The 24,972-nt window shown below is 41.4% G+C and overlaps 1 protein-coding gene across 7 annotated transcripts in view; it reads left to right on the top strand.

Annotated features, from left to right (window-relative positions):
- Nucleotides 1-24,972, top strand: part of GPATCH2L (G-patch domain containing 2 like) — a 61,332-nt gene that overhangs the window by 17,839 nt on the left and 18,521 nt on the right. For 4 of the 7 annotated variants that reach the window (XR_011465760.1, XM_070378464.1, XM_070378463.1 and 1 more), the window contains 6 exons: nt 74-138; nt 6,889-7,065; nt 9,022-9,101; nt 11,790-11,857; nt 13,021-13,075; nt 14,964-15,049. Coding sequence is in view for 4 of the 7 variants with exons in the window: in XM_070378464.1 (XP_070234565.1) it covers nt 74-138; nt 6,889-7,065; nt 9,022-9,101; nt 11,790-11,857; nt 13,021-13,075; nt 14,964-15,049 (531 nt within the window). In the remaining 3 variants the exon portion in view is untranslated. Of the gene's footprint in view, nt 1-73; nt 139-6,888; nt 7,066-9,021; nt 9,102-11,789; nt 11,858-12,935; nt 12,976-13,020; nt 13,076-14,536; nt 14,613-14,963; nt 15,050-24,972 lie in introns of all 7 variants that reach the window. The other 3 variants (XR_011465761.1, XR_011465762.1, XM_070378462.1) reach the window with 3 other exon arrangements.

Here is a 24,972-nt window from a genome sequence, read left to right as displayed (position 1 = left end):
ACCAGCAGATGAATGGACAGCTTCGTGTTGACTGGACCTGATGTGTTCTCTTGTGTTTTACTCTTTTTTTCAGTGAAACCAGCAGTGTGTGTAGCAGCAGCGACACGGGGCTCTTTACCAACGATGAAGGCCGGCAAGGTAATCATGATCCTAGCTTTGGGACGTTGGTTCAGCGTTTCTGGGAGGATTTGGATGGTTCTAGGAGTGCCTTACTGGGAGTATGATGGTTGTCTGTGAAAGTGGTTCTCAAACTTTAGGGCATAAAAACCATGTGGGGAACTGTTAAAACTGCAAGTTCCTGAGCTCCTCAGATTGGTCTGGAGTTAGCCCCTGGAGTCTGCATTTTCCATAAGTACCTGTGGTGATTTTTTTTTAATGCAGGTAGTTCAGAATTTGAGGATCATTGATCCAGGGGTGTTACAGTATCAAGGATAGAACTTTGGAAAGTTGCTTTTTATTAAAACCAAAAAATAACAATAAGGTTATTTTGTAACATTGTATTAGTGGATGGTAAGACATTCTTATTTTCACATGGAGAGAATATACTTTTCTAACCTTATTTATAAGTGACCATTTATATAGTTCATGAGGTTCTCCTGACAAGTATACTGGGGTGGTTTGCTGTTCTCTCCTCCAGTGGATCACGTTTTGTCAGAACTCTGCTATGACTCATACATCTTGGGTGGCCCTGCATGACATGACTCACAGCTTCATTGAGTTATGCAAGCCCCCTTGCCATGACAGGGCGGTGATCCATGAAGGGGGCATCACTGATACAATAAACAGGAGCCTGGGCAGACTCCAGGGGATGGGGAGGGACAGGGAGGCCTGGCGTGCTGCAGTCTGTGGGGTTGCAAAGAGTCGGACTTGATGGGTGAGTAAACAGCAACAATAGATGATCGTAGTGTTCTGGGTGAAGAGACGATAGAAAAGATCTTGTTTTCTGAAGTTTAGTAGAAACTTCTTGTGAGGAAGGCTTGTGTGTGTTAATTATCAGTTCTTTATTTTTTACTATTTAAACAGTAGTTTGATCTTGTCCTATACACTTTTGTGCTACACTAAGTGTGTAACAGTAAGAATTTTTTATAGCTCCCTTAGATTGTGGTTTTCTTTTTTTTTTAATCTTTTCCAGAAGTCAGGTATAAGGCAATTTATTTATTTGTTTACATATATTAAGTTTTTAATTCTAAACAAATATCAATCGTATGGAAAGTAAACAAAATACAATAATGAACCTCATGAGCCAGTCAGATAGTTTCAACACTTACCAGCTTTCTGCTGTTATTTCATTTGTTTCCACCCACGCTCCACCCCACATTCCATTTATTATTTTTATCATTTTTTTTGTTATAATTTATATGAATTGAAATGTGCGTATCTTAGCTACATGATTTTGACAAACAAATGAAGTCTTGTAACCTCCCAACTCATAGAACATTGCTATCTGTCCAGGGATTTCTTTTGTGTTCCTTCTTTGTCATTCCCTGCCCTGGCGATTAATGTTCTGATTTTATTTTCCACTTTAGATTAGTTTTGCCAATTGGAGAACTTCATAAATGGAATTACAGAATGTTCATTTCTTTGTGTTTGGCTTCTTTTCCTCCTCATCTAAAGTATGTAAGATTTATCTGTGATATTTTCATTTATGAGTAATTTGTTCCCTTTTATTGCTAGTTCAGTTCAGTTGCTCAGTTGTGTCCGACTCTTTGCGACCCCATGGACTGCAGGATGCCAGGCTTCCCTGTCCTCCACTCTCTCCCGGAGTTTGCTCAAATTCATGTCCATTGAGTCGGTGATGATATCTAACCATCTCATCCTTTGCTGCTCCCTTCTCCTTTTTGCCTTCAATCTTTCCCAGCATCAGAGTCTTCCAGTGAATAGACTCTTCGTATCAGGTGGCCCAGCTTCAGCATCAGTTCTTCCAGTGAATATTTCAGGTTGATTTCCTTTAGGATTGACTGGTTTGAGAATGTAATTTTATAAAGGGTAGACTGTGGTTTTCTTAATCTAAGTGAGTGATTTGTAGATGTCTAAAGTCCCTTCTGAAATTCAGTGATTTTTCTCCGAGGGTTAAGTGATTGAAGGCTAGAAGCACGGTGGCTATATGTCTAGGTGATCCAGATTGGCTCCTTAGTAACTGAAGGGATCCCAGGACTGTGAGACTTAGGTTCTAAATCCTAATTTTGTAAAGAGACCATGGGGAGGTGTCTCACCCATGCCTCAGAGTTGTGGGTACAAGTGGAGTTGTTGAGCTTCCCACTCTAATGGAGGCTGCTGTGAATGCGTTCCTATCCCTTTCTGGTTCTGAGGGAGCTAGGTGTCATTAGAGACTGTGCGTATATACTCCTGCATTGTCTGTAGCTAGGGTTTTGATTCTCTTATCTCATACCAGGAAAGTTTGGTCTTTCATAAATGAACTGGAGCATACATTCAGAATTACTAATATTAATATTTGCTCTTTTTCTTTGCTTTTACTATAGTATCATAATGCATCTTTCAAAGGTTATGCTGTGTATACAGAGGTGTAAGAAAGTGTGGAGTTACTACAACAGATTAAGTTTTGGGCCTTTGGAAAGCCTTCCAATGACAAGAAATCCTTGGTATATTATGGAAGGTCATAGAATATTTTATAGCCCCAGCCTTGCCCTTTGTCTCTGCATCAACTTTGCACATTCTGGTGATATTTAATTGCTTAGAGTTCTCAGCACAAAGGTATGTTTCTTCCTGCTTCTGTGTCTTTCCTTATGTTGGTCTCTCTGCCTTAAATCTCATCTTTCAGTTCAGTTCAGTTCAGTTCAGTCGGTCAGTCACGTCCGACTCTTTGTGACCCCATGAATTGCACGCCAGACCTCCCTGTCCATCACCAACTCCCAGAGTTCACCCAAACTCATGTCCATCGAGTCGGTGATGCCATCCAGCCATCTCATCCTCTGTTGTCCCCCTCTCCTCCTGCCCCCAATCCCTCCCAGCATCAGAGTCTTTTCCAATGAGTCAACTCTTCGCATGAGGTGGCCAAAGTATTGGAGTTGCAGCTTCAGCATCATTCTTTCCAAAGAACACCCAGGACTGATCTCCTTTAGAATGGACTGGTTGTATCTCCTTGCAGTCCAAGGGACTCTCAAGAGTCTTCTCCAGCATCACAGTTCAAAAGCATAAATTCTTCGGTGCTCAGCTTTCTTCACAGTCCAACTCTCACATCCATACATGACCACTGGAAAAACCATAGCCTTGACAAGACGGACCTTTGTTGGCAAAGTAATGTCTCTGCTTTTGAATATACTATCTAGGTTGGTCATAACTTTCCTTCCAAGGAGTAAGCGTCTTTTAATTTCATGGCTGCAGTCACCATCTGCAGTGATTTTGGAGCCCAGAAAAATAAAGTCTGACACTGTTTGCATTGTTTCCCCAGCTAATTCCCATGAAGTGATGGGACCAGATGCCATGATCTTTGTTTTCTGAATGTTGAGCTTTAAGCCAACTTTTTCACTCTCCTCTTTCACTTTCATCAAGAGGCTTTTGAGTTCCTCTTCACTTTCTGCCAAAGGGTGGTGTCATCTACATATCTGAGGTTATTGATATTTCTCCCGGCAATCTTGATTCCAGCTTGTGCTTCTTCCAGCCCAGCGTTTCTCATGATGTAGTCTGCATATAAGTTAAATAAGCAGGGTGACAGTATACAGCCTTGACGTACTCCTTTTCCTATTTGGAACCAGTCTGTTGTTTCATGTCTAGTTCTAACTGTTGCTTCCTGACCTGCATACAGGTTTCTCAAAAGGCAGGTCAGGTGGTCTGGTATTCCCATCTCTTTCAGAATTTCTCGTCTTTACCTTGCCTTGAATGGCTGGTCATCCTCCAAGACTGTGCTCATTTTGCTCCTCTGGGGCATATTTATGGACTACATCCATGGGTTTTTTTGCTCTCAACTTCTGGTTGGGTTTGGCTGTTTAGGAGGCAGCAGTGGAAGTGTGTGTGGCAGGGGAGGTGAATGAGATTGGTTGTATCAAGTTTTTATTATGATAATACTGTTTAGCAGCCCTAGCTTTCAGTGGTTTATTGTTGGGTTGGCCACGGTCCGTTCAGGTTTTGCTGTAAGATGCTATGGGAAAACTCAAACAAACTGTGTGGTCAATCCAGTACATTAATTTCTTGCTGTGGGGCTGGGGCTTGGCTGTGGTTCAGCTGCTCTTGCCTGGGCTCAGCCTGTCTCCAAGCTTCAAGTTAGGTTTGTATCTACTCATTTTTTTCTTATTCTGGGACCTAGGCTAAAGGAGCAATGGCTCTGCGTTTCATGGACTTCTCAGGGCAGAGGACGTGAATGCCAAGTGACCAAGCCAGAACATATATGAATATTTAAAGCTTTTGCTTGAATCATATCTGCTAATGTTCTACCTGAAGCCAGTCAGATGAGTAAGCCCCATGTCTGTGGGATGAAAAAGTGTGCTCTTCCTCAAGGGGTAGGCTCTGTGGAATCCCAGGGCAAAGGGCAAAGGGTGTGAATGTATCATTCTGTTATGGGGAGGCAGTGAAGAGATGGAAACAATAACGCAGGGTACCGCATTGGATTAGAACCGTCCCTGACTCCCTTCTCCTGGTTGCTCCTGTTTGTGCTCTTCTGCTGAAGGCTACCACCCCTGTTTGGACCCTTCTCCTATAACCACAGTTCTCCACGTTCTGGTAAGCATTATTTCCCCTTGCTTCTTCAGGTCTAGGAATGGTAAAGACTCACTGCTCTGCTGGCTCCGGGATGCTTCAGCATCCCTTTGGCTTCTCTTAATACTGCTTACATGTTTGTAAATAATCACTGAAGTCTCAAATACCCCATTTAAATGTACATATTTCCTAAAGGGATTCTAATACAGTCAGTGTACACATCATCTCCTAGAACCCTTAACTCTTTTTCTTTCCCTGAACTTACTGTTTTATTTACTGACCATATTACTTTATTGGTAACAGATGCATGCCTTTTCCATGGAAGCTTTTCAGAGGCAGGAGTTTTTTGTTGTTGTTTTTTATTTTTTACCACAGTAGTAACACATTATCTGGCATATAATAAGCTCTTAATAATTATTGGGGAACACAGATAAGGGGGAAATTCTCCTTTCTCTTCCTGAAACAAAATTGTACACAGAACCTCAAATTATAAAACAACTAAACTCACTCTGGTTAAAGCAAGCTCCTAGAGGAGCAGGAGGTCAGAGCCTGACGCACTCAGCCTCTCCCTTATTCTCTGGCAGCCCTCTTTTGAGGAGCTCCTGCATCAGGCATCCTAGTGAACCAGGGTTGAAGACTACTGGTCTAAATGATGTCACAAGGGTCCTTCCAGTTCAGTGAGTCCTTTCTTGTATTATCGAAAATCTGGAGTCAATGCTTGAGAACCAAAACAAACAAAAAAAATTCCCTATTAATCTGCCATTTGTTATTAGAAAATTATGATATACTAATTAATAAAGGGCCCAAGGAATGCTTATGAATAGGAAGGAATCACTGTATTGACTTGGAGTGAAACTAATCATCGTTAATTCTGATGCCTATCTTTTATTCATTCTTATACCTGGTTAGGTTAGATGCTTTTAGAGTAATGGTTCTCCAAATGTGGTCTCCAGACCAGTTTAGCTTCACCAGGGGACTTGTTAGAAATGTGCGTTCTTGGTCCTGTTTAGGCCAGAAGCAGAAGTTTGGGCAGTGCAGCCTAGCAGTGTGTGTTCTGGTAGTCCTTCCCCATCCTTCTGAAGCACACTAAAGGTTGAGAACCACTGTTCTGAAAGACAGCTGTTGATGTTGTGTTTTTATAAGAGAATATTTGGAGCAGCTTCTTTAGTGGCTTCTTTTTCCTTTTAAAGATCTCTGCAGTGATTTAAGAGTTATCCTTAGTGATCCATGAATCTGATACTTCTTGTGATTAACAGGTCTGAGCAGCTTCCCTGAGATCCAGTGCCCATCAGAATGAATGCAATGTGAACTCTTTAGATGTTCTAGTAATAATTTCCTTCATCCTTGCTGTTTTGAAAAGGGTGAGAGGTAGCAGACAGAAAGTTATCCATCTTACTCTTTGTGGGCAGGAATAAGCTCTTCTGGAAATTGAGATGCTATTATAGTAGCTGGTAGAAAGAAGTTTGAACCAAGAGTCTGGCTGTATGGTTCTAGTCTTGACTTTGTCAGTAATTGAGTATGGCCTCGGGCAAATGGTGTAGCTTCTCGACAAGCCTTGGGGTTACCTTGTCTTTGTGGTTAGTTTTTTTTCTGGTAGCTTGGGTTGCTACTGTCAAGATGATTTTCTGTCCCATCAATGAGATATCAAGGAAGAAACAAGGGACGAGTATACATTCTCTACTCACCTAGTACAAGAAATAACAGCAAGAAATCCTGCAAAAATAGCCAGTTTCGAATTGAGTAGTATTTGTGGGTTTAACCTCCAGGTTCATCTATGCCGCTTAGAATGGTGCACGAGCGGCGGTTCTTTTTTATGTGAAAGGCTTTGGGGTCATTCAGGCGTACCGTGGCTTCACCGTTACTAACTCTGTCTTGATTTTTCTGGGCTTTAGTTGCCTAAATGATAAGTTGAAGTTAGTGTAATGTTTGGAAGAGATAACAAATTTACAGATTTTTTAGCATGGATTCTGGTAGGTGGACAGGACTTATAAGCGGTAACTTTGTTAGTTTTGACTATCAAAAGCTTCCCAGTTTCAGTGTGACATTTATGTGGAACTAGTCTGATGTCCCGGTTTTTGTCATAATATGGATCAAGAAGTAGCAAACGTTTTTTTTTTGTACTTTGACTTTATTTAAAAAAATATAATCAGACCCATATCACTGAGACATCATCTTCCCACTTGGCTTCTCTTAGAGCACGTTAAAAATTCTAGCCATGACAGAATCTCTTTCCTTTAGGGGACGATGAGCAGAGTGATTGGTTCTATGAAGGAGAATGCGTCCCAGGATTCACTGTCCCTAATCTGCTGCCCAAGTGGGCTCCTGACCACTGCTCCGAGGTAGAGAGAATGGATTCTGGACTGGATAAACTTTCCGATTCCACATTCCTTTTACCTTCTCGACCAGCTCAAAGAGGTGAGTTCTGAGGAAACCAAAACATACTTCATACTTTTATGTTCTCTCTGGGGGGAGTCCGCCCATGGCCAGCCTACTCATGCCTGTAAGCATGCATTGACTGTCTGAATTTTAGAACTAGGCCAGGGAGTTGTCCAGAAGGTTCAACGGTCAGTCTCAAAGCTTGAGGTTTTCTCCATTCTTACCTGAATCAATCCACGGAGACTCCCGGGATTTATATTAGCAGGGATCACGGAGACTCCTGGGATTTATATTAGCAGGGCATCCCTTCAGCTTGCAGTTGCCATCTGTGCCAGATCAAAGAAGCCCAGCAGTGTGTCACTGCTGCCTGTCCTGTGAAACCGATGGGCTCCTGAGTGCCCAGTGGAAGCCTGAAGTAGTGGATCTTGGAAGAGAACAGATTTCAGTAACAACATTCATAACAACAACAGGCGTAATGACATTTTTAAATGGGTGATTTTAAAATATTAAAAAAAAATTTTATTTTAGTAATTCTGTTATTGTGGGCTTTAACACAAATGTGTATTCTTTCCCTGTGCTTTTCCACTGACTATGATGTAACAAAGTGGAGTGAGTGGAGCCTAGGACGGGGGAAGGAAATGTGGGAATACTCTCTGGTGCGGTCTTCCTAGCTCTGTGACTGGTAGTAACTTCATTTCCTTGGGGCATCAGAGTGATGACTTAGGATATTGTGACATTGAACAATGTTGTTTCAGAGGTTTCTTTTAGCTCTGTAAATTTGTGATGAAAAGATCCCCAGAAACCAAAAATCATCCAGTTTCCAAGTGTATGTTGAGCATCTGTGGGTGCAGCATTGCACTAAGAGTTGTGAATTCCTGTCCTGCAGTGTTTCATTATGAATTTGGGTGATTGAAACGCCTTCTCAAAGCAGTCTGTTCTTGGTAAGGATGCCTGGCCGAGGCACGTCATTTGATACCTTAATAGTTTTCATAAACACGTCAATGACCATTTCTAAAAGTTCTTTATGCACCACTTAAAGTACATACAAATAAGCAAGACTAGAAAGAAGAAGCTTTACATGGCCTGTAATCCCACAGCCAGAGTTGCTGATAATATTTTCATGTGGATTCTCCCAGTAGTCTCCTCTGTGCATAGAACATATGCTGCAGTTAGAAAAATGGGGTTATATTATACATGCTATTTTTTTTTAACCTGTTTCGTGAATTAGAATGTCTTTAAAATTTTTTTTAAATACTTTTGTTTGTTTATTTCTTGGCTGCGCTGGGTCTTCCTTGCTGTGCGGGCTTTTCTCTAGTTGCGGTGAGCAAGGGCTACTCTTCATTGTGGCGCACAGACTTCTCATTGCTGTGGCTTCTCTTGTCCTGTTGCAGAACATGGGCTTTAGGGCACGCCGGCCTCAGTTCTTGTGGCACGTGAGCTCAGTATTTGCAGATCGTGGGCTCTCGAGCTCAGGTTCAGTAGTTGTGACACATAGGCTCAGTTGCTGCACAGCCCATGGGATCTTCCTGGACCAGGGATTGAACCCGTGTCTCTTGCACCGGCAAGCGATTTCTTTTACCGCTGAGCCACCAGGGAAGCCCCTGAGTTAGAATGTTTTTGAGATGATAGCTAACATTTAATTTGTAATTAGAAATTGTTGATAATACCTTATGTTTGTGTAGTGTTTTCAGTTTATAAAGTACCTTCCATGTGCTGTTTCATGGAGTCTTGAAGTCCTGTAAAAGCGGACTGAGCAAACGATTGTTCCCTTTTTAAACAAGGATGCCTAGGTCACAGGTAAATGACATGCCTAAGATCATACCACTGGTGACAAAGACAAAGGAATAGTAAATCCTTGGCAAATAGCCTAATGATACTGGTTTAAGGATCAATCTAGTAAGATCCCAGGTGGAAGGCCTTTGTGTACTAAAAGCATATCACTGCTAATGAATCTTGTGCATTCAGTTACTGAGGTCTGTCTTCTTTTTTATTTAGGGTACCACGCTCGCTTTAATCGTCTGCCTGGAGCTGCAGCTCGATGCCTCAGAAAAGGGCGAAGAAGGCTTGTGGGGAAGGTGATAGCTCTCACTGTTTCCTAGGCTCCCTGGGAGGATAATTTATTCCCCAAGAGATTTGTATCCTATTGGTAATCAAAGGTGCTGAAGAACTCCCTGGGGTTAATTAAACCAGATGTATTTTGCACATTCACAAGAGTGAACATTATATAGGACATGAGTGGATACATACATGAAAGCTGAAGCTTGATTCATACAGAAGTTCTGACAAAGCAAACACTGTCATGACAGTGTTGGTGGTCTGTAAACCTAGAGGCCCGCTCTCTGTCCCTTCTACTCTTTTGATTATATTATTATTGTATAAGTTGAAATGCTCTTGGCTTCTTTATGACTCCTCTTGAATTCACGAATGCTTCTTTTGTTCTAACTTTGGTCTTTTATTCTAATTCATTAAAAAAAAAATGGGAAGCAAGACCTGTTATCAAATTCCAAAAGTCCCTCCTTGGCCATAGGAGAGGACTGTCTACCGTTTACTCAGTTCTGCCTTTGCCAGGGACTCTGCTAGGTACTCAGTTCATTTATTCCTCCCAAAACTCTTGTTAAAAAGGTGATATTTTCTTTAAAGGATGAGGAAAATGGGTTCAAAGGTGTTAACGAATGTCTGATGTTATCCAGATAGAAGTGGCAAAACACAGAGAATTGAACCCAGGTCTACTTCTCTTTTATCTTTTTAAAATTTAAATTTAATTAATTACTTACTTTTCACTCTGGCTTTGAGATTGAAAATAAGGCTGAGGCTCAATACCAGTCAGAGAAGATTGTGGTGGAGAAAGAATAAGGGTGGGAGAGGCATTTTTAGAGCATTAATATGTTTGTTCACTCAGTAAGTATCTAGACTGCCTGAGTGTGGCAGGCCCTGTGCCCGGCCAGGTATGCAGTGATCAGAGCCACAGTCTTCCTGCCTTAAGGGAGCTGCAAAAGAAGTGAGTCTGTTTATTTTGAGATGAAGTCATATTTTTATCTGTCTTTAAATTCTATTTCATATCTCTAATTAGAAAAATATTTGATTATTGGAAGAATACCTTTTCTTCTGGATTACTCATTTTATAGGCAACACAGTGCTGCATTTTCTATTGTGGGAGCTTATTCTAACAGGACAGCTAGCAGGTAGGAATACATGGAGTGGAGGGAGGCCCCAGGATGTTGGGAGTGGGGAAGAGAGCAATGGTTTGACTTTTCTTCTTTATTGGTTAGGCTTGACACATGGTGTTCTCCCTAACACCTACCTTATTTTGTTTCAGCTCCTATAGAATAAGAGCCTTCCACCCCATGGAAGTAAATAATTTCATCCTGGAGAACCCCCTTTAGCTTGCCTGGAAGGAAAACTGGGCCTGTTGGATGTGTCTGTAATGATTTCAAATGAATAGGATAATATTTACTTGGTTAATTCATCTTCATCACCTTAAAGGGATATTTGTCATTTCTAGCAGAGGTCACTGTTCTGCCCCCCTTCTTCTCCCTCCCCTATCTCTCTCCTCTTTTTCTAAATTGTAATCATAAATAATGAGTTTCATTCACAGCTCCCTGCCAGCGAGCTGCTAATTACGCAAAGTACTGCTTGTAATTTACACAGTAATAAACTGTAAATTTAAACATTACGGCACTTTAAGTTAATAATTTTTCTGCTGTAACAAATAGCTCATTTTTCACCTATCTTTTCTCGTGGCCCCATTGCCATGGTTGTGTCTGTGACCAAGAGGCGTAGGTGTAAGGAGTGAAAAATAGGAAGAATACAGTATGGGAACCCTTTTCATTTAGCTCCACTCCCACCCAAAATCTGACCTCCAAGTTAATTTTTCTACAGTCAGTTCTGCTAAAATGTGTACCCTCATGTTTAGGCTAATCCACACACAGATGAGTACAGATAATAGTGTTTGCCCAGAAACAAATGTGTTTGAGTAACAGGCTTGACATTTTTGACATTCATGCCCATGACTTATGCTCTTTCATCTTAACACGTCCTCACACGCGTGTAACTCTTGCTCATGTACTGTCAATACGCTTGCCCAAGTTCTGTGATAGATACTCACTGTAAGTGTACTCAAGTTAAATGAAGGGTGAGTGCCTTCTGCCATTTTCCAGTTTTTTTGAGATTAGTTTCTGAATTGCTTGTGGTGGTATGGGTATGATTTTGTATTACAATCTTGAGAACCACTAATTTAAGAACCAGTTTATACAACTTGTATTTTTACTTTAGGAGATGATGTTTAACAGACAAAATACAGGATGACAATTTTTGTAAGTTACAAAAATCTTTTGACCTGTATACAGTCAGTAGATACTTAGGTGTTCCTAGTGAGGACTTCACAAATGTCGCATTATGAAGGCTGTTGAGGCTATAAGTGAATGACTCTAGGGATTTGGTGTGCTGGCCTGTTAAAAATTGGCTGCTGTTGGATTTTTTTAAAAACTGTTTCTATTTTGACATTTTTTAGTAAGTCCAGGAGGTATATTAAAATACTATACATAGTTTAAAAAAAAGACTTTTTCTGAGCACTAAAGAAAACTAAGTCTAGAATACCATGCAATACTTTTACAATACAGTTCCACAAAAAGCTGTCTAGTTGCTATTGGATTTTAAGATTGACATCTGACATGTGCTTTGGGGTTGCTGGTATAATCATGGGAAAGGGTGAGTTTGGTGACAGATCATACTTAATGATTGTTTTACCTTCTTTGCCTTTTCAGGAGTCCAGCATAAGTAATCTGGGTACTGAGAGGATAGGCCACCTTATTAGTGACCCTCGGCAGAAAGAGTAAGTGCTTCTGTATTTACCGGTCCTCTCCTAGCCTGTTCCTTGGAGGAGAGCGCAGAAGAACATTTTATGAAGAAACCTGGAAATTCTGTTGTAGAGCTGAATGAGGTCATCTTAAAGATTGGTACTTTATAACATGGCTAACATGCTGAGTTCATGAGAGTGATTAGTTTTTCCTTTCTAGACTAGTTTTTATTTCTTTGCATTTTATGTCTCTAGGTGCTACATTGTAAAAGTAGCCTCTAATGAGAATGTTGTATTTTAAATCACTTTTTCCATCTCTTAAAATTTTTTTGTTCAAAATGTGTGATTGCTTCTGTATTCTCTTCTGTATGCACTTCCCATGTTTAGGCGTCTAGACAAAGAAATATCTTTTTGTTCTAACTACTGTGATACGTGCTACTGGAGAGCCTGTGTGTAGCGTTCTGCCTTTTCTTGTGACAGCCTTACCCCCTAACACAGTTGGCTCTTTGGTGTCTCTAGTTTGTGTCATGGTCAGTGTCCAATTGTGATCCTGTATCGTTCCAGCCTGGTTGTTTGTTATAAAATTGACAAGCTGTGGTCTGTGCCCTTGTTGAACTGGGATCCTGTTCTCACCGCACAGCTGAGAGTGCATTGGTTTCACACCATCGCCTTGAGTTGTTTTAGTGTCCAGTCTTCTGTATCCTGACTTTTTACTTTGAAGAGTCATTTTCTGCAAAAAAAAAAAAGTTCATACACATTTAATGTCTCCTTTTCTCCTCTGATTCCTTTTTTCCCCCTCATTTCTTTTTTCTTCACTTCATTAATCCAATATCTTTTTTATCTTCTCGTCTCTAATAATGTTCGTACCACTTCTCTGACTTCCCTGGTGGCATCTGCCTACAGTGCGGGAGACCCGGGTTCGATCCCTGGGTCGGGAAGATCCCCTGGAGAAGGAAATGGCAACCCGCTCCAGTATTCTTGCCTGGAAAATCCCATGGACAGAGGAGCCTGGTTGGCTACTGTCCATGGGGTCGCAGAGTCGGACACGACTGAGCAACTTCACTCACCACTTCTTTTATTGTTTTCTTTCCTCTTATTCTCTCCCTCTCTGTAGTTTCTGGTTACCATCAGCTGGGAAAAGAGAACGAAATCAGGTAAGATTATTTTTCTTTGTCATCATTTGATTTCCTTTTCTTTAGAAAGAATAAAGCCTTGGCTTCTGGTTTTCCTCACATTTCTGCTTGTGCACATGAGGTAAGGCTCGTGTTCCGTATGTTATTCTGATTTTCTTGGAGAACTGTTTTCCACAAGTATCTTAGTATCCACTAGTAGGAACAAGAGTCCCTTCACCTTTTTAGGTTCAGCTGTGGTCTTCCGTTTATTACGTGTGACGTATTTCATAGGAATCCAGTTTTTATTCTGGTTTTGAACTTTGCAGTAAAAAATCAGAATGAACTTCATTTGCCTATTTTTTAGTTCAGTATTAGCATCCCATGCTGAGAAATGCAATGTTGAATCCTAAACACTTGAAGCAGAGGAAGGTAGAGCTGCTTTGGCTGAAATGGGGTTGAGGCCTTAGAGCCTCTTACTCTTTTCTCTGGCTACTCCTGAGGGGCCCTCGGCGTATCTAGGCCTTTATAAGGGTCCTGATTTTAAAATTGCTGACAGTGGCTCTCAGTGTGTTCCTTTAATGTCCTAGCCTTTTGTGTTTTGTTGCGAGAGAGTTTGTTTCATCTTGATGATTAGTTGTAAAATAGACGAATACTGATAGGTTTTTTGGTTTTTCTGCTTATTATCTTGTTAATAAGTTGGTAATACTTTTTAGACTTGGCATTTTCGCCTTGAAGTTACTATTTCAAAATGAACTAGAACAGTGTTAGACCTAACTGGTATGAATTTATATAATTTTAGATGGCATGTGGATCCACAGTTTTTACTTTAGTTACAATAATTTATATTAGAAAAATGTAATCATTTTATCAAACTTGTTATTTCACAGAAATATAGTGATGACAATGCTGAGTAAAGCTTAATATGCAGGAAAATATGAAATAAGTAGTAGAGCAGGTGATTGGTAGATAGTCATTAAGGTGGAATGTGAGAGACTACAGTTTGGAAACTGCTACGCTAGAGTATTAATTGTGTTTGCATCAGAATCTAAAGGCAGAGAGACCTATGATGATCATCTCATCCAGATCTGTTAATTACAGATGAGATGGATTATGTACAAACGAGGTTTAAACCGTTTGCCCAAAGTCATACAGCACTGGAACTGGAACCTCTGACAGACAGTTGCTTAATTTGTGTACTTTTTAAGTTCTTTTGAGATGATTAACACCATTCACTGTTCTTCTGGTATTCATATATATTTATTTCTGAAATGTGGGGGCGGGGGGAGTATTTACTGTAGAAAAAAATCCAAAGAAGGCTAGCCGACATAAAGTGATGTACTTTTATGTAGTTCCCAGTTGATCCTTACAACCCCCTTTTGAGGTGAATAGGTGTTTTACAGATGAGAAACTGAAATTACTTTAAACCAAAAGTAATATTTTATGTAGCCCTCACAGTAATCCCATGAAATAGGTAAGACAGATAGTGATACATCTGTTTTACAGATGAGGATGGTAAAGCCCAAAGAGATTTTGTAGTTTTTAGTATATGACAACTCAGTGGTAGGCTGGAACTAAACGCTGGATATTCTAATTCTTAATCTAGTTCTGTTTCCACTACACTGCTGCTGGTTTGTGCTAACCAGTTATTCACTGGAAACATCTGCCAGGATAAGGACAAGGTAATTTCATGCTAGTATTCTTGGGAACAAGGGCTGCAAATCAGTAGGCATAAGTTCCCTTTATGTCAGTTAGAAAGTACTGTATTCTGCCGCTTAAGTAATTATTATGTATCAGAAGTTTTTGAAAAATTGCTGCTTACCAAGGACTAGCCTGTTTTTGAGGCTGGCTAGATTAGTTACGCTACATTTGTGGGTACACTGTTGACTGTGCACAGATTGATTGAACGGTGTCTGTGGTGTGACAGGAGAGTTGAATAATCAAAGGGGAAAAGTAAGCAAGTAGCAGGTAGCCCTTTAGGATCAGGTCTGTTTCATGTAAGCCTTACTGAAATAATCTCATTTATTCTGCAGTTTAATCCTCTCTCTCCCCTTTACTCCCTGGATGTTCTTGCTGACGCTTCTCACCGAAGGTGTTCACCAGCGCACTGCTCTGCCAGGTAATTGTGTCCTAGTGACTGTCTTTTCTAGATGATACTATTGTCCTTTTATAAGCCTTTTCAGATTAAAGTATGTTAGTGTATACTGTCCACTTTGATCTCTCAACAACTTTTTGAGGTCAGGAGTTGTTCTAGAGAGGCAGAAACTGAGGCAGAGTGTTGAAGTTATCTTTCCTGTGGTCCCATGGCTTACTGTATGATTTAAAACCTCAGCTTTGACCTAAGTTCTGACTCATCTTCTGTGATCTGACTCCTGCCTTCTTGTCCAGCCTCCTTTCATAGACTGCTTCCTCCTCACTGAGAGAGAGATCCAGCTGTGCCTGGGAGCTCTGTTTTATTCTTCAGATTCACAACTCTTTCCTGCCGCTGAACCTTCGACACGTGTTCCCTCTGCTGGACTGCCGTCTTAGAGCTTTTCCTGTGGTTGGCTCTTTCTCACCCCAGCTGGGGCCGCCTCCTCTGGGAGGACCCCCTCCGGCTATCCTGTGTAAAAGTGCCTGCCTGCACCTCTCACCGCTCGTTCTCTCTTTGCTTTAGAGCTTTAATTACAGTCTCTAATGACTTTATTGTTGTTTTGTTTTTCTTCTTACTTTTCCCCTTGTCTCTCACTAGACTATAAGCTTCAGAGCGCTGGGACCTTGTCTTGTTCCCTGATACGTCCGGCCCCCACGCCTAACACAGTGTCTGGCGCTTACAGGGCATTCAGTATGAATTTGTCAGGATAAATCCTGCACTTGGATAGCAGAATGAGATCAGTGCCTCTGAATATACATTCTCTCAAGTTGGGTGAATGCAGAGTAAATATGGTTTCTATGATGGCATGCCCTAGTGGGTTATTGTGCATAAGGAGCAGCTAATAGGCTGAACCATAGAACTTTTATTATTTCTCGTGGCACAAAGAATTTCTTCCCAAGGTTCCAATGATTTTTTTTTCTTTATTCTTCCTAACACATTGTTAAGTGGATATATTCATAGATTTGGGGGGCAGGCTGCACAAAGAAATGATTTTTTTCATGGATATAGTTAGGATATTTGCTATGGCCTATAATAATGAACTCTGCACTATAACCGCCTGCCTGACCTCTTACTGGAAAAGTAGTATTTCAGTAGGAAAAATCTTTTGAAAAAAGAGACTATCACGCATGGTGTTAAGTAAGAGCTTGGAAAATTAGGGGATATTAGTAAACTACTGTAAGGCCTTTTCTTAGTCGCATGCTATTTAGCCATCATTCATTCATTCATTTGCTGAGTCCTTACTATGTGCCTTCCTGGGAAGCCTTCCTTGGAAGCCTTCCTTGGTGGGTTAGATGGTAAAGAATCTGCCTGTAATGCAGGAGATCCGGGTTCAATCCCTGGGTGGGACAGATTCCCTGGAGAAGGGAATGGCAACCCACTCCAGTATCCTTGCCTGGAAAATCCCATAGACAAAGGAGCCTGGTGGGCTACAGTCCCTGGGGTCGCAAAGAGTCAGTCACAACTGAGTACACTTTCACTTCCTTACACTTTATTATGTGCCAGGTACTTTGTTTAAATATTTAATACTATCCTAAAGGAGCTTATATCCTCATGGGAGGGTCAGGTGTAGAAATGGACAACTACAGTTAGGAATGACAGGTATTGTGTGCACCAGAGTGATAGCAACTCAGAAGAGCAGCTCCTCACTCAGGCTCAGGGAGCTTTTCTTAGAGGTGGTAGTGCTCAGGCTGTCTTGGAAGATGAAATTTCAGTCCATAGGAAAGCAGCCCTCCAGCTACTTGTTTTAATACCAAATAAAATAATGTCCACGTGTGCTCTTCAGGAAGACTCTGTGAGTAAAACCATGTCATGTCAGATACTGAAAGTGGACTATTTGTCCTCCTCCCCCGACTTCTGCTGCCTTGAGCTGTGCTGAGATTGGTGTATCCATGCCTTTGTCAGGCCTCCTATTGCCTCTAAGGCCTCATCCTGGTTGGAGTGGGTGTGAGCTTCGTGTTTCTTTGTGCATCTCATTATCCACATCATTATCTTTGTTCTCTTACCGGCCGTGCTTGTGGTTCTCTTCCAAGCCGTGCAGACTTGGAAACATAAGGAAGCCGAGGCTGTGTTTCTGGTGCACTCAGCTCTGTGGAAATAGTGCTTATTGCTTCAGACTATTGCTGAAAGCAGGATGAGAGAGTGTGGACACTTACAGCTCATGCTTGTCCTGCCTGGCATCATTCCTGGGTCAGTGGATACAAAGTGGGGTTGCAAACATGAAGGTTCTTTGGGGCACGGGAAGAACATTTTTAAACTTACATTTATTTATTATCTTATGCTTTAAAATTTTTTTTAAGTTATACATATATTAGTCTAGCAGCACATATTTTTATGTGTATGTATTACATATATAAGGAGTGTTCAGATTTTTTTTACTGAGGGCGCACGAGCAATAAAGTTTGGGAACCCCCGATCTGTGGGAAATGGTCAGCACAAGTGACCTCCACAGGTTTTAGGAAATGTGGGTGATGAGTCACTTCCCACGGGGCTCCCTGTTTTCCTTAACAGCAAGGTCCCTGCCTGGCAAGGGGTCAGCAGAGAAGGAGCAGCCTAGCTCCAGTGTGGCTGACGGGTGCTATCAGATTCAGAAATGGATGGTGGGCTTTGCAAAGAGTGGACCATTTAACAAAACCTGGCACCTAGGGAAGGATGTTAAAGAGCAGTGGTGGCAGGAAAGAGGCAGGTGAGTGACCACATTAAAAATTGTTTCGAATGGAAATTTTGTCTTTTTCTTGTTTCATCTTATTTGCTGTAAAGATTCCTTTCAAAGCATCTGGGCAGCATTGGGAATTTCACACCCATCATTAGAACGATTTGTGCGTGTGTGTGTGGTGACTATGTTATCATTAGCGGTATAATTTTATTTTGCGAAGAGAGAAGTGTTTCCTGTTTTATCACAGCTTTCCCCGAGGAGGCCTGGTGTATTAATTTGCTGTATTGCCTCCTGGCTGTTCCCAGGCTGTTTTTCCTCTTCATCATGGAATTTTTAATGGCCCTACTGCCTCTTGGGAAGCATGTGAGGAAGAGTTCCTCGGGGAGTGCTTCCCTTTTTTCACATGCCTATAATTACTCTCCTGTAAGAGCACAAAGAGTTTGATGATCATGCCTGAACTGTGCAGGTTTCCTCCTGTCAGGTTACTGAGCTGAGGCTGCTTCCTGCCTGGATGGGACCAGTTCAACTCCCCCCAAACACTCAGCTGCAAGAGAGGGAGGGTTCCTCAAGCACCTCCTCACCTTCTCCAAGTGAGGCCTGGGGGCTGCTGGGGGACAGTGAGTGACCTCAAGGTACTCTCTTGTTAGCTTTCCATTGCCATAAACAAGACATAATGGGGAGGTGATTTTAAGAGAAATGTGATCAATGTGTCATTTTAATACCACCCAGATGGCGGGTGCAGTGAGAGCGAACCTGTGTGGTCTTTGTACCACTGATTCATTTGTGGGCTAAGAGGTTTTCAGAAATACTGCCCTAGAAATACTGAAGTTTTCTGGTGTTCAGCCCTGGCTGTACTTTTGAATTACCTGAGAAGCTTAAAAAAAAAAGTCTATCTAGGCTGGTCCCCACTTGGCACGATCCTGATCCAATTGGCCTGGGATGAGGCCGGGCACTGGCAGTGCTTTGGAGCTCCCAGGTGTCTCTAACATGCAGCCAGGCTTGGGAACTGTTGCCCGAGATGCATATGGTTTTACGACCGATGCTTTGTAATTTACTTAACAGGAAAGCCCATTTCACAATTGTCCTGTGCTTGGGTGTTGTGAGCACAGTTCTGTACGGAAGGGACAATGCTGGGTTCTCTTAGCATTGGAGAACTGCTGCAGGTGAGGAGGAGAGCAGTAGGGTCCAGCACTTACTGGTGGGCAAATGGGCAGAGTTGATGGGTGAGTGTGTGGGTAGCTGGATCGTGGGCAGGGTGTATATAGATAAAATTCGTAAGCCAGCTGTTTGGGTTTGGTTGCTTTGGTTGCTGGTATTGGGCTGTTGCTATTAAAGTAGTAAGACCGGGGGCCGGTGCTAAGAATTGCTGCTGCTCAAACAGCAGATGGTGTGATTGGTGTTCTGGTAGAAGCGCTGGTTTTGCTGTCAAGGACACAGTCCCAGAATGGTAATAAGGAACTAGTGCTGTAGGCAGCTTTTTCCAAAATGAGAGATTTATTGATTGAAAGGTAGTTTTTTTTTAAAACCATTATTGTCTTAGAGAACCATAACTGGAACTTATAAATTGCTACATCTCTTTGTATGATGCACAAGTCGCCGGTTGTAGTTTTTGAATATCTTGAGGCAGTTTTGAGTTTCTTTGACTTTCCTGATCTTTCCTCTATTTTGGGTGATCACTTTGTAGTGTATCACCATTTCTTTTATTCTTTCTTTTAAGTTTTTAATCTCATATTAGTTTGAGGCAGACTCAGATAGGAGTCTTGGCTTTTACCTGGGCAAAAGAATTAACCTCCCCATACTTCAATTTCCTCACCTTGAAAATGAAAATATCAATATTTTGGGGGCTGGTCGGGATCAAAATGAAATAATATACTTGAATATTTAGCATACTGGTAGCTAATACTTATTTTTGTTATATAGTTAACTACACTACCCTGTTCTAAGGATAACTGCAGTTTTACAAACCTTGAGTTGGTTTCCAGAGTCATTTGCTAATGAATATTTAGTATAGATTCTTGAGGTGTTTAAAATGACCCCAAGTGGACTATAAGAGAAGGCATTTGGACAGTGCTTGGGTGAAAGAGAGAGAGACCTTCCTGTTAGTTGAAATATGATAGTCTGCACTCATTGTAATTCATTTTATCTGTTCAAAAACGCTATGATCTGCATATCAGAGTTGTGTGCCCAGCTGGCTGTGCCACTTGACAAGGAGTTTCAAAGAGCAAAAAGAAGACTCAATTCATGCTATTAATTTTGACCTTTGGAGCCATAGTAAACAGCCTCAGGTTTTACCTCGGGGCTTAGGGGAAAGAACCTTTTATTAGTCCTCTCTCTGCTGGGGATGCTGTGGTGCACAGTAGCTCTCGCTCACCTCTTCAGCGCTTGGTTTCAGTCCTGTGTTAGGAAGTGTTTGTGCTGTGACGTTGTCCACACGGCTGCCCGCTCCTACCGGGACTTCGAATTCTGTAGTGAACACTTCTGGAATCTTTTGTCCTCTGTTGAACTGTCTTGTTTATAGCAGCTCTCAGCCAGCTGGCATCTTACTGCCAGGTATGGAATGATGAAAGCATTTTCTCTCTCTCTTGTTTTGCTACTGTAATATACCCATCCTTCCAATGGATATGGAACTGTTCTACTCCTGTGGGTGGCATGAGATGCCAGCCTTCGCCCAGCAAAGGGAAGTAAGTAGATTACAGAGAATGTTCAGGTGCTGGCGAGCAGTTTGTCACAAACTGCTGAGGGTTTGGTTTGAGTGAAAACATGAGTGGGATTGCCAGGATCTCTTCCTAAAACCTCCTTTGTGTCCTCTGATCGGGAGGTGGTTTTCTCTCCTCACTGCGACACTCCTGTTTCTAGTGTCATAGGCCTGGGTCCTGTCAAATGTGCAAGTCTGTGAAGATATATTTCCCCGACTGGGTGTCTAATAAATGTCACGTAACCCTGAAGGTAAAATCACATGTGAGGAGGGGTCTGTACTCCTGAGGTTTCCTCCTCTTCTCCCTCATTCTCCCCTCTCACTTTCCTTGCTCCTTGATTACAGCTCAGTGTCTCGTATCGCCTTATGCGTCGGCCTCCCTCCCTCTGCTGTGAGCTCCTGGTGGACGGGCCCTTGGCTCAGTCATTTTGTGTGTAACCTCTGTACCCAGCACAGTGTAGGCCTTCATAAATTTTTGTTAAAAATAATTGAGGTGAATAGATTAGTAATTGAGGAGAATAATTGGAATATATGATGTATATGACCTTTGGTCATTAGAAATATCAATAGTTTTTTCCTGATGTTACTTATTTGTGTGTTTTTAAAGGAGAAGTACAGCAAATAAATATCTTTTTAAAATAAATTTTATTTTTATTTCATACCAAAACGTGAACTTTTCAGTGAGTTTTTAAAATGAGTGCTTTTTGAAGGTGAACCATTCCTTAAAAATTAGCTTGCTGTTGACAGAAGACTGTTCTCTTTCCTTAGGAATGACTTTAAACCTCTTTGTTCTAAATCTAAAGCAGTCACTTCAGTTATTTATTTATTTTTTGCCAACATTGGTTCTATTAAACATGCATGTATTTCTCAAAGTAAGTTTTTCTTCCCCTAAAAGTACATTCCTGCCCCAAGGACATAGTGACCTGCCCAGTTTCCTAAGTAACACTGCAGTTTTAACAACTCACCTGATCTTTTCAGTTACCTGCAGTAAAAAATAAAATAGACGTGTTGTGTTTACGTGTGAATATACAGAATACTCTTTCAATTAATTTTTAATCTTCAGCATTCACCTTCACAGTTACAATGTGAATTTAGTGATTTTTTTTCCTGAAGTAAGAATTTTTAAAGAGTGCATTTAATGTTTTTAATGTTCGTTCCACCCACACCACCCCCAGAGCTTTTCAGCAAATGCTGCTGAATGTGATGCTTTTAGGAGAAGTTCTGACCCAGCACTCATGCTGTGAAAGAAGCAGTGCCCGGAACACTGAGGCCCAGATCAGACGAATAGAGCGAACGTGGCCTGTCTTTCCTCTGGGTTAATTGCTTGCATACTGGGGAATAATAAATATATTTTTCATCTACATTTATATTCATTTAATCACTCTCTTATTCTTTAAGTTAAATATTTAGATCTATTTTATGGACTAGCTTGGCCTTGGGAGGTTTTTTTTTTTTTTTTTTAGCTCAGTAATTTTCACAGTAGGTAGAAGCTTATCAGAATTACCTGAGGTAGAATTTCAAAATAAACATATTACAGATTCTTCTTCCATCCCTGCGTGGTGGGAGATGTGTATTTTGTAAAAGCTTCTTACATAACCATATATCACTTCAGTTGAGAAGGGAGTTTTAACTTGGTGGTGGCTTTAGCTTAACTAGTACTTAGCCTTTTTTTGCCTCTGCATAATTGAAAGATTCCCTCCCTCCTTGCACAGGACATGGTTCACCATACAAAAGCAACTTGCACTGCTCTTTAAAAGGAAAAAAAGAGTTAAAATTAAAAAAAGAAATGTAGTTAAATTTTCTGCCACTCAGTGGATAAGGATCGGGGTCTGCGTGCCAGGAGAAGGGGAAGCCCCTGCTGCTCCCTGGCCCTCTGTGATGCCTCCTCACCTGAGTGTTGGCCCTCTTCAGTCCCTGTTTTGGGAGACAGCGACGTTGTCAGAGTGAAAACAACACAATTTTTGTTGTTGTTACTCAGCCCTAAGTTGTGAAGTTATTCTGCCTCTTATGAAATGACTCTCCCACCTGGAAATGGCCTTAAGAGAAATGTTTTAAGAGGGAAGGAGCACTAACCTGAATTTTAGGAGTGAGCGTGACGTCTCTTTAGGGCTGCCTCAGTTCCTTTCTATACAGGTTCTGTAACTGGGAAAGCTGTGCTTCTGGAAGTGGGCCCAGGCTATAAAGTCCATTAGGGAAGAGACTGTTTCATTCACCACCATATCATCTCCCCCACCAGGTAGAAACTCAGTGAACAGTGAAAGGAGCAAAACTCCCCTCCTGAGTAGAAAGGAAACAGTCCACACAGAACTACATACTTTTATGACAAAATAAGTTGTGTTGTCTGGTTTCAGAAAGCCTCCAGTTCTTTCCTAAGAGGAATTTATGAATTTTGAAGGTATAACAATTAGGAGTGGGAATGAGATGGTAGAAGTAGACCGTTTACTGCAGAGAAGTGACAGGGTGAAGGCTTTAGCAGTCGGAAGTCATTTAACTAACGTAGGGACAGTTAACCCCGAAGCCCTCAACATCGCTGAGCAGAGACCAGTGGGGGATCCAGGAAGCAAGGCCCAGGGGGCAGGTGTTGCAAGGACCACCTTGAGCACACAGCGGCCTCCTCAGGATGTTGCACTATATACTGCAGGGGATAACTATGTGTAGAACAGTAGGCTGCTGCTGCTGCTAAGTCACTTCAGTCGTGTCCGACTCTATGCGACCCCATAGACAGCAGCCCGCCAGGCTCTCCCATCCCTGGGATTCTCTAGGCAAGAACACTGGAGTGGGTTGCCATTTCCTTCTCCAATGCATGAAAGTGAAAAGTGAAAGTGAAGTCGCTCAGTCGTGTCCGACTCTTAGCCACCCCATGGACTGCAGCCTACCAGGCTCTCCATCCATAGGATTCTCCAGGCAAGAGTACTGGAGTAGGGTGCCATTGCCTTCTCCGGAACAGTAGGCAAGTAATACTTATTTTCATTTTTACTAAAATAAGCATTTAAAAAACCATTGCATTTCCATTTAAAATGGTTTAAAATGTAAAGAATTTTATTCCAAAATGTGTCATTCCTTGAAAATATGGGATAAATGTTACTGACTAGGCCCATAAAGAGTGATAATACGTGCCCTCAGCCATCTTCTTGACATGTATCAAGCACACAGAGCTGTGAAACGATGGACGGTGTGTAAATAAAAGGCAGTATTTGCTTTGTTTAGCTCAAGTTGATACTTTGAGAATTACTACCTTAAAGCCCTTTTGAGTGTTTTTCTTATCATTGTTATTTTGTATCTGTCAAAACTTAGCATTTCATAAACATTGACCTTGAAGAAGCAATAGTTTTTAATTTAAAAAAGTTTAATTAAAAAAGTTTTTATTGAAGGATAATATACGTACAGAGAAGTGTACGAAGAAATACACACCTGATGAATTTTCATGAAGCCACATCCTAGTAACCCAGCATCTAGATCCAGAAATGGAACATTCCCAGAAAGAATCCCGCAAGTTGCCTGAGCCTTTTCTAGTGGCTGTCCCTCTTCCACTAGCCACAGCTCAAGGGTAGCCACTGTCTTGATGTCTAATAACATTGTTTAGTTTGAAGAAATGGGGTTAATGTTTAATCTGAAACATTTTAGTGAGTCCTTCAGTGAGCTTAAGGTAAAGAAGAAAGGAGCATGGCTGTAAACTGTTTCCCTTTGCTTGACTTTTCCCTTTCTCTGGCTCTTTAGGAGAAGCACAATTGAGCTGGGCTTCGCCGGTGGCTCGGCTAGTAAAGAATCTGCCTTCAATGTGGGAGACTTGGGTTCGATCCCTGGGTTGGGAACATCCCCTGGAGAAGGGAACGGCTACCCTCTCCAGTATTCTGGCCTGGAGAAGTCCACGGGCTATCCGTGGGGTTGCAAAGAGTCAGATAAGACTGAGCGACTTTCGCTTTCACTTTTGATTGAACTAGAACAAAGGGCTTGGATAGTATTTACTCAAGCACCTTGCTTGTGGGAAAAATAGAAGCTCTGTTCTGTACACTTCTCTGTTTTGAGGAGAAACAAAATTTGTAGTGTCACTTTCTTTTCTGCCTGTGTCTTTGACTTCAAAGGCAATTGATATGTCTACATTTAGACCTGTCTACCTCTGACATTCTGTCTTATGTGTTTCTTATTATTAAATCGGCATGCTGATTTAGACTTATTCCCAGAACTCCATAAGGTATAAAAAATGGATCATTTCTGCTATTTTACACATTTATACTTTCCTTTCACTTGGGGTTTCAGGATTAATTATTCATGGAGTACCTAACTTATAGTCTTTTGCCATATAGATGCGAATGATCAATAAAAGGTGACTTAGGTGGAATTTTTTGGACCATAGGCTTTATATTGCAAATATCTGCCTTTTGTAGAGTTCTTTGCATTCTAAAGTATTTCTTATGGTTTCAGTCAAATTCTTATTTTTTCTTGTTTATAAGTTGAATTGACTCTTAAGCTTTTGCTGTTTTAAAGAGAGAGAGTATACATGTGTGTGTGAGGGCGAGAGGGAAGCATGTGGGTGCACATGCCCATATGTTTTTAAACTGT

The sequence above is a fragment of the Bos mutus genome, chromosome 10 (assembly GCF_027580195.1).
Source record: "Bos mutus isolate GX-2022 chromosome 10, NWIPB_WYAK_1.1, whole genome shotgun sequence".
NCBI lineage: Eukaryota > Metazoa > Chordata > Mammalia > Artiodactyla > Bovidae > Bos > Bos mutus.
The sequence above is the reverse complement of the archived record's forward strand: the minus strand, read 5'-3'. Positions and strand labels throughout refer to the sequence as shown.